Source organism: Odocoileus virginianus, chromosome 22, assembly GCF_023699985.2.
Source record: "Odocoileus virginianus isolate 20LAN1187 ecotype Illinois chromosome 22, Ovbor_1.2, whole genome shotgun sequence".
In the NCBI taxonomy this organism is placed as follows: Eukaryota; Metazoa; Chordata; class Mammalia; order Artiodactyla; family Cervidae; genus Odocoileus; species Odocoileus virginianus.
The window spans coordinates 24,711,816-24,724,730 of record NC_069695.1 but is presented as its reverse complement, the minus strand read 5'-3'; the positions used below and the strand labels follow the sequence as shown (position 1 = coordinate 24,724,730).

Below are 12,915 nucleotides of genomic sequence, written 5' to 3'. Positions count from 1 at the left end.
AGGGGGGCTGCGGGTAGAAGGGAAAGGAGGGACCCTGCTAAGTGTCACTGACTGAGGTTCCAAGGCTTTTAGGGGGCAGGAGACTGGCTTAGGGACAGGCCGGCTGCTTTGCTGGCTTCCGGCTCTACCAAGATTTCACAGTCAGTCCATCAGAAGAGAGGCACCTCCAGTCCACCAGCCCAGGCTGGGGAAACTAAGTCAGGTGGAGCAGCTTCCTGCTGTCCCGAGGGGCACGTGGCTGTGGTGGGCTTCCCCACACACATGGCCTTGGGGAGAACTGCAGGGGCTTCAGGCAGCCCTTCAGGGAGCAGGGCCTGCAAGGGGCCTGAACTTGCCCCAGTGGTGGAGGATGGAAGGGGGCAGAGCCTCAGGATCTTCTAGAATAGTCTGCCTTCTCTCCACACAGCTCAGGCAGCCCCCACGACTCTGCACCAAAGGCCGAGGATGGGAAGTGACTGAAAGGCACCAAGTCACAGGGAGGCTCCAGCAGTGACCCTGGTTCTCCTTTCCCTTCAGAAAGCTCATGAAATGGACAAGAAAAAAAAAAGGGAGCTCTGGACAACATCTTTCATTCTAAGCCTCCCTCCCAACTAAATTAAAACCAATAAACTCCTCACTTAACAGATCCACAGGTCAAAATAAACTTTTAAATAGTCTTAAAAAAAATAGACCCACAACTTTCTAAGTCTACCTCCTAAATGCCAAAATCCAAACTGCCCCAAACCGAAGAATGTTAGCCTGACTTTAAGACAGGGGGAGGACGCAGGGTGTAGTCCAACACATATCTGGGTTGGTGGCCCATGTCACCCACTGGACGTCCCCCCAAGCTTGGCAGGAGACTCAAGATGGATGGATGGCAGGGAGCCACCTGCAGGCAATTTCTAGATGCTAGTGACCTGGCTTCTAAGTAAGGCCTTTCACCTGCAGGCCCTCACTGCAGAATTTCCCTGGTGACTCAGATGATAAAGAATCCACCTGCAATGCAGGAGACCTGGGTTCAATCCCTAGGTCAGGAAGATCCCCTGGAGAAGGGAATGGTTACCCACTCTAGTATACCTGGCTGGAGAATTCCATGGACAGAGGAGCCTGGCGGGCTACAGTTCATGAGATTGCAGAGTCAGACATGACTGAGTGACTAACACTTTCAACTATTATTTGACAAACCGGGCCAAAGAGGTCATGTTCATCGTACCTCCCGACAAAATCATCTCACAACTGAACGCAGTTAAGGAAACCTGTTTGCAAAATACTCAGGACTAAACTTGGTTACGTGTCCTGTTTGCTCTCTCCCCCGCCACTCCTTGAATTCCTCCAGCCTGTGACTGTCAGATTCTTTCAAACCCTACTAAGTAAAGCTGGGTACACTCTGTTCCCCCATCATCCCTTCGCTGGGGTGAGAAGCTCCGAATCTGTGTGTGGGATTGAGGTGGAGCTGGTGGCAGACGCATCCGTAATGCACGGTGAGGGGTGACTGCTGAGACTTATGTGTCTACACATACACGGGTATAGAAATCATAAAATATTTTAATTCTCTTTTTACAGGGCCACAGGCTTCCTTGTGTCAGGTGAATCCCAGCAGGCACCTCTCTCTAGCAGCTACGAGGTGATGACATGTTGAGAGGCCTCCGTGCAGGTTGCCCCAGTAAATCGGTACAAGTTGCAATGAAACCTCTGCACTAACAGCCCTGGGGACATGGTGATGCTAAGAGTTGCTGCCTCTTTGATCGACTCAACCTCAGTTCAAGAGGCAGTTTGTCCCAGATGTCAAAAAGTCTCAAGACACCAACCATGCGTCTTATCCCTATTCTGGATTTTATAAAACACTTTTTATATATATATATATACATATATATATATATAGATATAGATAGATAGCACAAGAAATGTGCCTGTGATGCACTCTAACATAGAGCACAGGAATACACACCACGGAGCCCAGCCCCAGCCTGTCCACAGGAGAAAAGTGCAAAGGTTCAATGCACACACAAGGTGTGACAGTGGAAAGGTACACAGTGTCGCACGCCACACCTTTCCACGCAGCCCGTCTAACAGTGACAACTTGTCGCCTCTGTCCCGTTAGTGGTAATGGGGGCAGAAACAGAAACTATATGATTTTCTAAGGGCAGAGGATATCCATCTGGTATGGAGAGAGTGATGGTTATCCAGAGATTTATCTAGAAACAACTGCCGAAGGTCAGTATGACTCCAGGCTGGGGTCCGCAGGTGGGGCTGGCTTTGCAGGTGGAGGCTGATTCGGCATCTCTCAAACACACAGACTCTCACGCTTCTCCATACACTCCTCCAAGGGAAAGTGCACTTCCAACAGCGGCTACAAAAATAGATTGGCATGCTCTTTCGATACAGTGAGGGAATTTTCTAGAAGCTTTCCCCCTACTTCCACGAATTCTCTTCCGCGATCTGCTCTAGGACTTCGCACTCTGAGTTGGAACGGGTCCGGAGAGAAGGCCCTGGACCACGCCTGCAAGGTTTGGGTGTGGCTGCGAGGGAGTCCCAGTGGGGCCTCGTGCTCCTGCTGGGGGAGCCATCTTCTGAACGGGTCTCCCCTTCCTGGTTGAGCAGTAATCAGCTCACTGCCCATCTCGTCTGGCCAGATGGAAGACTCCCTGAAAAGTTCCCGGTACGGCTTCTGTACAGAAACAAATGTTGAGAGGAAAACAAGTTTGCTATGTCGAGTTCTAGTTCTGCATTTCCAGTAGTATGGTGCTACCACCCCGGGCTCAGAAGGAATGGTCCCTGGCCCTCCCAGGAGGCCTGTGCTAGGAGCTCTGGACCAGGCGTCTGTAGTGAGGCATAACTTCGTGCTCTGGGAGGTGAAGGGCAAACTCCAAGGCCACCAACACTGGGAACTCAAAGGCGATCAGTTCTCGTCGATTCAGCCGGAACTTCTCTTCCAGTTTCTGCAACAAAATGTAAGAAAACCAAAAGCCTTTTAGCCTTGAAATAAAAATCCTAGGTTTTCTCCATGTGTAGCCCCTATATCCATCAGCCAGCATTTATAGAGAAACCTGTTATGGGCAAGACCGTGGAGGAAGAAAGGGAGGCGTCAGCTGTTTCCTGCTCACAGTCCTAGGGCAGAAGGACTCATACCTCCTGAGGATCCACAGGCTGCCCGGAGCCTGGCATACATCCCATGACTTCATTTAATCCCTCAATAATCTTACGATGTCAGTGGTTTTTCAAATTATTTATTTATTTATCTGGCTGCCCCAGGTCTTAGTTGCAGCATGTGGGATCTAGTTCCCTGGCCAGGGATCGAACCACGGCCCCTTGCTGTGGGAAAATGGAGTCTTAGCCACTGGACCACCAGGGAAGTCCCTGAATAAACAGAATTTTAAAACAGGCATTCGTATAACTGTCCAAGAAGATCAGTGTTTCCTTGCTTTGATGACATTCTACTTTAAAAGTAAGGACATCAAAAAGTGTACAAACAATAAATGCTGGAGAGAGTGTGGAGAAAAGGGAACGTTCCTACACTGTTGGTGGGAATGTAAACTGGTACAACCACTATGGTGAACAGAACGGAGGTTCTTTAAAAAACTAAAAACAGAGCTGCCATTAGACCCAGCAATCCCATTCCTGAGCATATACCCAGAGGAAACCATAATTCCAAAAGATAGATGCATCCCAGTGTTCACTGCAGTGCTATTTACAATAGCTAAGACATGGAAGCAACCTAAATGTCCATCAGCAGAGGAATGGATAAAGATGTGGTACACATATTCAATGGAATATTACTTAGCCATAGACAGAAGGAAATAATGCCATTTGCAGCAACATGGGTGGGCCTAGAGATTGTCTTATTGAGTGAAGTTGGACAGAGAAAGACAAGTAACACATGATATTGCTTGTATGTGGAATCTAAAAAAAAAATGTACATTATGTACAAAACAGAAATAGAGTCACAGGTGTAAAAAACAAACCTATAATTACTGGGGGAGAGAGGAAGGGAGTAATACAGTGGGAGATTTTGATTGACATATACACACTACTGCATATAACACAGATAAATTACAAGGACCTACTGTATAGCACGGGGAACTCTGCTCACTGCTTCTATAATGGCCTATATGCAAAAAGAATCTAAAAAAAAAGAGTGGATACTATATATGTGGGGGCTTCTTAGGTGGCGCTAGTGGTAAAGAACCCGCCTGCCAATGCAGAAGACATAAGCGAAGCAAGTTTGATCCCTGGGTCGGCAAGATCCCCTGGAGGACAAAATGGCAACCCACTCCAGTACTCTTGCCTGGAAAATCCCATGGACAGAGGAGCCTGGTGGGCTACAGTCCACAGGGCTGCAAAGAGTCAGATACGACTAAAGTGACTTAGCATGCACACATGCACGAACTATGAATATGTATAACTGATTCACTTCGCTTTACACCTAAAACTAACACAACATTGTAGATCAACTATACCCAAATAAAAATTTTTTTTAAAGTAGAAGATATTACCACTCAGTCAAGCCCACGCCCTTCCCCAAAAAGGAGGTGGCCGAGGTCACAGGAGGCCAAGGTGTGAGCCAATGTGACTGATGGACACTGTTGGTCACCATGCCCACAAGACCCCTGGCCATCATAGTGGCTCCTGTGGCTTTTGAGAATAATCTCATCCCTCTTGGTGCCTGAATATGGATTTTTATGGCCAGACCCAATACTAGGGATCTTCAGTCTTGTCAAAGGGACCCATCTCTCTGTTCTAAGATAGCCCAAGATGTGGGGTTTGACATTTGCTTCTGCAGAAGGGCCGACATCATGGTCCTGGTCCCTCAGCTGGTACTAAGGATCAGAATTCTCCCAGGCAGGGTCACCAGTCAGGATTTTCTGAGAGACAAATGCTAGCCTGGAGCACATGCTCCCACTCCAGCCAATCAGGACTCAGGCCACTTACGTCAATTAAATGCTTGACTTCATGCTTTTTGAGGTCGCTTCCGATTTTGGCCGCTAAGAGCACGCAAGCGCCGGCACAAAGCTTCCGGTTCTGTTTGTTCAGTTTTCCCTTGAGGGCGAGCTTCTCAAAGTAGACAAATGCCATGGCCACCGTGGGCTCCTCGAGGCCACAGTCCTCCTGGGCGAGCTTCCGCATCTCTCGTTTCAGGCTACAGAAAGGTGGGAAAGAGGGAAGAGTCTTGTTAGAATGTGGAGTTTCGGGGGACTGCAAAGAAAAAGACTATCCTGTCTCGAAAGCATCTCCTCTTTCTCAACCACAAAAGGGTGAGGTGGAATGGGAGTCGATCTCTATAATCAAGATAGTTATATGTGGCCAACACACTTAAGAGATCAAACCAGTCAATCCTAAAGGAAATCAACCCTGAATATTCATTGGAAGGACTGATGCTGAAGCTGAAGCTCCAATACTTTGGCTACCTAATGCAAAGAGCCAACTCATTGGAAAAGACCCTGATGCTGGGAAAGATTGACGGCAAGAGGAGAAGGGGGTGACAGAGGACGAGATGATTGGATGGCATCAATGACTCAAGGGACATGAGTCTGAGCAAACTCTGTGAGATAGTGGAAGACAGAGAAGCCTGGTGTGCTGCAGTCATGGGGTTGCAAGGAGTTGGACACAACTTAGTGACTGAACAACAACAGACTTAAGTCGCTGGGACTTTGAACCCTTCTCTGTTGGTCAGGCTGTATAGACCATGTCAGTTCCAGACCATGGTGAACTCAAGTGGATGGCTGGGGGTCTCGAAATGGAATAGAGTCCGTTCACAGTGACAGGAGGAAACAAAGGTCATTCCAGAGAGATAGTCACTGAGATAAACTAGGTACTTGGTATCAGGTCTGCTGAAGATCACTTATGGCCACTAACTGTGGCAGAAAAGGGGTTCAACTAAGAGTGCAGCAACCAGGGGGGGACACATGTGTACCTATGACTGACTCACATTGGTGTATGGCATAAACCAACACAAGGCTGTAAAGCGATTATCCTCTAATTTGTTCTTGTTCAGTTGCTCGGTCATGTCCGACTCTTTGCGACCCCATAGACTGCAGCATGCCAGGCTTCCCTGTCCTTCACCATCTCCCGGAACTTGCTCAAACTCATGTCCATTGAGTCGGTGGTGCCATCCAACCATCTCATCCTCTGTCGTCCCCTTCTTTCCCACCATCAGGGTCTTTTCTAATGAGTCAGCTCTTCTCAGCAGGTAGCCAATAATAAAAATAAGTAAATTTTTTAAAAAAGAGTGCAGCAACCAATCTTCTTAGGAGAGTTGCCTGGCCAGCAGACCAAGTATATGAATACTTAATTTTTCTCACTTCTTGGCTCGGAACATGCCAGAATCAAATCAGTATTAGGATATGTACTCACATGTACGTTGGCACATGTTCCAACACTGTATTTGTGTATAGTTTAGCCTCCATTACCACACACACACACACACACTGAAATCTTGCTGTCCTGGCACACAGTCTCCACAACACAGGTCAGCTTCTCTCCAGCCCAGCAAGACCCGCAGATGTGGGTCACCGCAAGGCTGATCCAATCTGCTGCAGGGGAAATTGGGGCCTGATTTTGCTTTGGCTGTTTTTGCTGACGGATTATAGATAGGGCTTGGCTGTCATCGCTGGGAGGATGACTGTGGGTAGAGAGTTATCTCAAACTCTGTGATGCCAGCTCTTTTCTGTTTTGCCTGCATTTAAGGAAGCTGGGGACCGAACGTTTCCTATTCTGAGTTTTCCATAACATAAATCTTACTGAGCTGTGAGCCACAGAGAGTATGAAATGATTCCTTCATAAGCAACCTCCTCCCCCACGCCCAGATCCTTGTCAGCTCGTGTCCAGCCTCCCTCGGCTCTCACACTTCCGGGCGCTGGTCAGCCAGCATCGGATGTGCCTCTTTAATTAGAGCTGAACATGACCTGTTTCACTTCCCCAGAACAACAGGAGAGCCAGCATACAAGGCATGAGCTCAGGGTGTGCTGGGTGAGGGGCCTGGGGGAAGTTCAGGTGGGGGCCCAGCCCCAGCATGTGTCCGACTCTTTGCGACCCTCTGGACTGCAGCCAGCCAGGCTCCTCTGTTCATGGGATTTTCTGTCCCCACCTACCTCCGGATTTTGCTGAGTGTTAACTTAATGTGAGGGAACTTCTCCTTGAAGGTCTCGTTCATGTCCTTCTTGAGATCGGAGGGCTTCACGTAGTCAATCACTGTGGTCTGAAACAGATCGGGCCACATGAGTCACTACTTAAAATATGGGTCATGGGTCATAATCACGTGCAAGTCACAGCCAACTTCTAACACCCCCACCACCAGCAACGGGGAACCCAGGCCTGAGCCACCTTGAGGGCTCTGCCGGATGCAGGAGCCCGTCGGGGCAGAACCCCTTCAGGTGGATGGAAAAGAAAGCCCAGTCATCAGCAGGCGACATTTAGAAACCCTGGCTGCCAGAGTCAGTGCCTGGCAGGCAGTCACGAGGTTTGTGATGATGTGAGCAGGTTCAAGCAAAGAAGCTCCATCTTTCATTGGGTGCCAAAGCCAGGTGAGCCCCCAGCGAGGATATTCCAGGGGCTGGAGGTGGGATGGGGGATGACTGGATCTCACCCAGTGGCAACCATAGCAGCTCTGCTGTTTTCTGTCTTATATGTAGATACGTGCAATGCTCCTTTCCACTTTTTTTTGGTGTGTGGGATACTAGTTCCCGAATCAGGGATGGAAATTGGGCCCCCTGCAGTGGAAGCATGGAGTTTTAACCACTTGAACTGCCAGGGAAGTCCCAGCACAACACTTCTCTTGAAAGAAGCCTCCCACTGCCAAAAGAAGTTTGCAAGTGACTTCCAGCCACCCTAACCTTATGGAGGGGGAAACAGAGGGTCAGAGAGGTGACCAGGCTTGTCCCCACTGAGGAAAGGTGCGCTGCTTTCCTGTTCTGAATCAGACTGAAAGAGTAGTGGTTAGTAGCAGCCGGGAGCAGCTTCAGGCTGCTGAAGGTGGGAAGGGTTGGGGACAGAGGCTGGAGGCTCCACATCCAGCGAGTCAGGCAACTTGCAAAAAGTGGCTTATCCTCCCTGAGCCTCACCCTACTCTTTGCTGCACAAGATAAGAACACCTGTCGGGCTGCTTCACAGGTTTCTCTCAAAGATCAAACAAAGAGAATCCAACGTATCTAAAGCACACTGGAGAATTCTATCAAGACGACAACGGGGAGGCAGCAGCCAGCTGGGCTGTGCTCCTGTTCCACCGAGTCAGTGTCTAAGGGTGGGCTTGCTCTCAGCACTGTGATCTTGCCCAGGTTTTTATGCAAATCAGATCCTCCTTTGCCTCGCCTGCAATGTTACTTCTGCAGGATCATCTTCCCTAAGTCCCCTGGTGGACTTGGCTAAATCCCAGCCATCACCCTTTGCTGTACACTATGGCTCAGATAGCCAATCTCCTTCCAGACGCCATGCTGTCCTTCCCGATTCCTTTGCAGCTAGGATTCCACACACAATTCCAGGTCCTCTGGGGTGACGCACTGGTGTCAGAAAGCAGAGTGCAAGCAGAGGCTGGGCATCTATTCTCTCTGCTGACAAGAGGAGTGATGGCAGAAGCCCTGGAGTCCCAGTTTCCATTTTGTGGGTGTGGACCACAGCAGGATCCAGAGCTGGCAGCAGTGGCAGCATCCTCACCGTGGAGGTGGCAGAACTGTCATCTCTGGAGCTGATTGCTGGTGCACATTCCCCTGGTCACATGGTTCTGCAGTACGGTTTGGAGATCATTCCTGAAATCCCAACTCAGGCTGTTCCATCAGCCTCCCCAGTGACGACAGGCTGTTTAGTACCCTGTAAAACATGCTTTTCTTCTTAAACTAGCTTGAGTGGATGCTGTGCTTCATAACTGAACCAGCAGACACTGTCTTTGTTGATGGCATTTACCGCTTTTGTAACAGGACATCTTTGGCGGGGGGGGGCATGGGATGACAGCAGAGTTGTTTCCCCTAAAGGCACTAATGTCATGTCTTCACCGCGGCGCTGGGGGCCTCCCATGCCACTTCCTGACCAGCCCTCACTTTAAAACAACCCAGCGAACAGCAAGAACCCAGCCCAGCTTGCAGCCTTAGAGGTGGGGCTAGGAGGGCTTAGGCCATCCCAAGCCTGGACCTCCAGGAGAGGTCCTTTATTTTTGTACACAGCCTCACTCTAGCTCTTGGGGTCCAGAGCTAGGGGCTTATTTTTCCCGGCGGCAGGATGAGTGGACATGTATATTTGTTTCCATGCTGGAAGCTTGAGAGGAGGGTAGAGGGTAGGCCAGTGAGCTGATGCTATGAGACCCTTGGCTCAGCACTTGGCCCCCAGTGAGGGCTGCACACGATCAAGCCCTCAAATTCATTTTCTCGGTGGCAGAATGCTGAATCCCAGCTCAGCCACCCGGAGTTGCAGAGGTGGCCTTCTCTGCTGCCTTCTAGGGGAGGTTTCTAGCCACTCGACATCTGGGCACTAGTGCAGGCAGTTTCAGCTCTCTGTGCCTGTTTCTTCCTCTGGCTTCTCTGTCACGTGCTTTATGTTGATGGTTGCAGGGCACCAGGTGTGCAAGCTGCTCGCGATCAGGTGCGTGGGGCACGCAATCGTGGTGGCTGAGTGGGCGGCCCCCAAACTGACAGTCTGCTCCCAGGCCCTTGCTCAGACAGGACCGTGCACACACAGTATGCCTGTGGTCCACTGTTCCAGACCGGCCAAGTATGGGAAGACATGCTCAGAGCCCAGGAAGACCCTGCAGTCAGATTTCAGAGGACGACCAGGGCTCACTGTCCTCAACTCTGGTTCCCTCGAGGGAACACTTTCTGGGAACATAGCAGCTATGGCTCCTCTGCGTGGTCCTGTGTGTCTTGAGGGAGCCTACGACATTCTCTAGAGGCTGACCTCCCCACATTCCCTCCCCTTCCCGAGAGACAGCTGTCTTCTTCCCAGTGATGGGGGTGAGCCGAGGGGGCAGTGCTCAAGGTTGAGTTGCAGTGTAACCCCAGCCACTCACTTGTTCTGGCTTGTATGCGTATGGCGTGTGTGTATGTGCACACGCTCAGTCATGTCCACTTTTGCAACCCCATGGACAGTAGCCTGCCAGGTTCCTTTGTCCATGGAATTTTCCAGGCAAGAATACTGGAGTGGATTGCCATTGTCTTCTTCAGGAGATCTTCCCGATCCGATCCAGGGATCGAACCCTTGTCTCTTATGTTTCCTGCATTGGTAGGCAAGTTCTTGACCACTAGCGTCACCTGTGAAGCCCAAGGCTCAAGATAGAATGAATTAACCGGGAGGCCCACACTTCGTTCCAAGTCTCCTCTCTAATTGCATGGTTTATGAAGACTTGCACTGTCTGGGTTTTGCCACTGCACGTGTGTGCCTAGGAATCAAAGTGCTAGTAAATGGGCTGTGGGCCCCTCCTGGCCTGGGACAGAGCAGGGGGCCACTGCATTCAGTGCCACCAAATTCCTGGCCAGGGTATTGGCCAAGTGCAGGGCTCCTTGTGGCCCCAGCAATGGCCACCAGCTGGGCCAGGCAGGCTACATAAGGGACAGGCAGTTCCATCCTTGGCGCCCGCAGTCTGCAGAGGAGGGGTGAGAGATGGCTTCCGTGTGCTTTCTCACAGCTGCCTGGCTGCAGGGATGCTGTGTGCACAGATGCAGGAAGAAGAGGGGAGGTCAGCTGGGAGGAGGCTACCACCCCAAATGCAGAAGGTCCAGGGGGATGCAATTCAGAAAGGAGCCCTGCTGGGCCTGCCGTGCCGGGGACAGTGGCAGAGTTAGGGGGGCCAGCCTGGAGGCTGATGCCTGCACCCCTTCTGAGATAACAGGCAACAGCAGTTAGGCCACAACCTAGTGGCCTAACCTAGCTAGAAGCATCTACCACATCTACCGGAGATGCCGAGACACCTTTGCTTTATTCAGAAACAAAGACTTGACTCATCCTGAGAGAAGGGAGGGAGCCTCCACGGAGGAGCTGAATGTGGGCCCGGTTCTGGCCCACGGCAGCCACCATGATGCCCCAAGGTGGAGGCCTCTCGGAGTGGGGGTAGGGGGCAAGCGAGGCAGCAGGAGTGTGTCAAGGAGGGCACGTGTGCCCCAGAAGCAGTGCTAGAATGAGGGGCTTGGAGCTGACAGGTTGCTGGTCTGATTCCCAGAGAAACAACAGAAAATGTGCTTCCACCTGGGGCCTGGTAGGGTTCTTCTTCCTTCTGCCTGCATTTCCAAGCCTCACATCTCCCTGGGAATTCTTAAGGCAGTTCTGCAAGACGTGAGCTTGCAGTCGACTCTGCTAGTGCTCGCCTTTGGGTCTGAGGAGCCCCCGGGGGCAGGAACATTCCAAAGGGGCCAGGTTCCAGCCGCAGGGCTGCCTGTCACCCCGGAGACACGGGGAGCCTGGGAAGCCGTGTAGCCACTCCTTCACCCTGAACCTCGCTTTCCAGGGCCTGTGACACGGAGCATACAGGCAGTGATGGGTGCAACTCCTTCGACACCTAGAGCCACGGCCTCCACGGCACTTACCCGCTGTCCACCAGGCTCCAAGCCCAACTGGGCATCGGAAAGCAGACGTGACGTGCTCGCTAAGGAAAGCGGAGCCCCAGCCCTCCATGAAATCTCTAAAACCACACACAGCCAGGCATTCCGGCTGTTCCCTGTTTACTCCTTTCCTCTGTGCTGTATGCTCTGTGCTCGGCCCCGTCTGACTCTCTGACTCCATGGACTGCAGCCCATCAGGCCCCTTTGTCCATGGGATTCTCCAGGCAAAAATACTAGAGTGGGTTACCGTTTCCTCCTCTAGCGGATCTTCCCTGACCCAGGGATCGAACCCACATCTCCTGCATTGGGAGGAAGGTTCTCTCTTCCATTGTGCCACAAAGGGAGAGGAAAGCAAGTCACAAAGAAACTTCGGGAATGAGTGCACGGACAACACGGCCTGGGGCTGCATTTGTCCCTATTTCTACCCACCAATTCCAAACACAGGATCCTGGATCTAACCTCTGTCCCATCCCCTAAGGTGAGCAGCTCTTCAGGTTCTCTCACTGAAATGAAATGCGTTGCTTCGAGGAGAGCCACACAAGGAAAGCTGCCTTTGTCAGAATTACACCATCATGTGGACTGGGCAGGTGTGCAAAGCATGTCCGCAGTCGCAGATATGTGACGGGCATTCGCGTGGTACCACAGAAACTTCTAGAGTCCTGCCTCCACCCACCTGAGCTGACACTGGGGAGGGGTGGCCCCTGAGATCACACATAGCCAGCTCGCATTTGGATGTAAACACTCAGTTCTTAAGATGGTGGTTTCAGAGCACAAGCTGATGCCCGTGTGTGCAGCGTCACGTTCAAACTCATAGTGTGATAATTGAAAATCTGAGACAAATACAGAGAAAGGGAGCAGACGCTACAACACCTTGGGTGAAACGTAAAACAATGCTTCACATTAGTTTTACAAGAAAAAACAGATAAAACCCAAACCACAATACCGATGCATGCCGCCACATAGATAACCCTTGAAAACATAAGTGAAAGAGGCCAGAGGCAAACGACCACATAGTGCATGATTCCATCTTCATGAAATGTCCACCATAGGCAAGTCTATGGAGACAGAAAGTACATTAGTGGTTGCCTGGGGCTTAGAGGATGGGGGCGGCTGGTTAAGGCTACGGGGGGCTCTTTTGGGGGATGATGAAAATGTTCTGAAACTGATTGTGGTGATGGTTGCACAATTTTGTGAATATACTAAAAACCACTAAATTGTACACTTTAAAGAACTGAGTTGTTCAATACATGAATTACTATGTAACTAATAAAGCTCTGGGGCTTCCCAGGTAGCTCGGTGGTAATGAATCCACCTGCCAATGCAGGAGACACAGGAGACTCGAGTTTGATCCCTGGGTTGGAAAGGTCACCTGGAGGAGAAAATGATAATCCACTCCAAAATTCTTGCCTGGAGAAACTCATGG

At 50.8% G+C, this 12,915-nt stretch overlaps 1 protein-coding gene across 2 annotated transcripts in view; it reads right to left on the bottom strand.

Annotated features, from left to right (window-relative positions):
- Positions 1–1,506: 1,506 nt before the first annotated feature.
- The window catches only part of CABLES1 (Cdk5 and Abl enzyme substrate 1), a 101,450-nt gene continuing 90,041 nt past the window's right edge, over positions 1,507–12,915 (bottom strand). For both annotated transcript variants that reach the window (XM_020881758.2, XM_070452738.1), the window contains 3 exons: positions 7,068–7,174; positions 4,909–5,116; positions 1,507–2,918 (listed from right to left, as the gene is read on the bottom strand). In XM_020881758.2, coding sequence (XP_020737417.2) covers positions 2,778–2,918; positions 4,909–5,116; positions 7,068–7,174 — 456 coding nt within the window. In that variant the 3' untranslated portion in view covers positions 1,507–2,777. The remainder of the gene's footprint in view (positions 2,919–4,908; positions 5,117–7,067; positions 7,175–12,915) is intronic.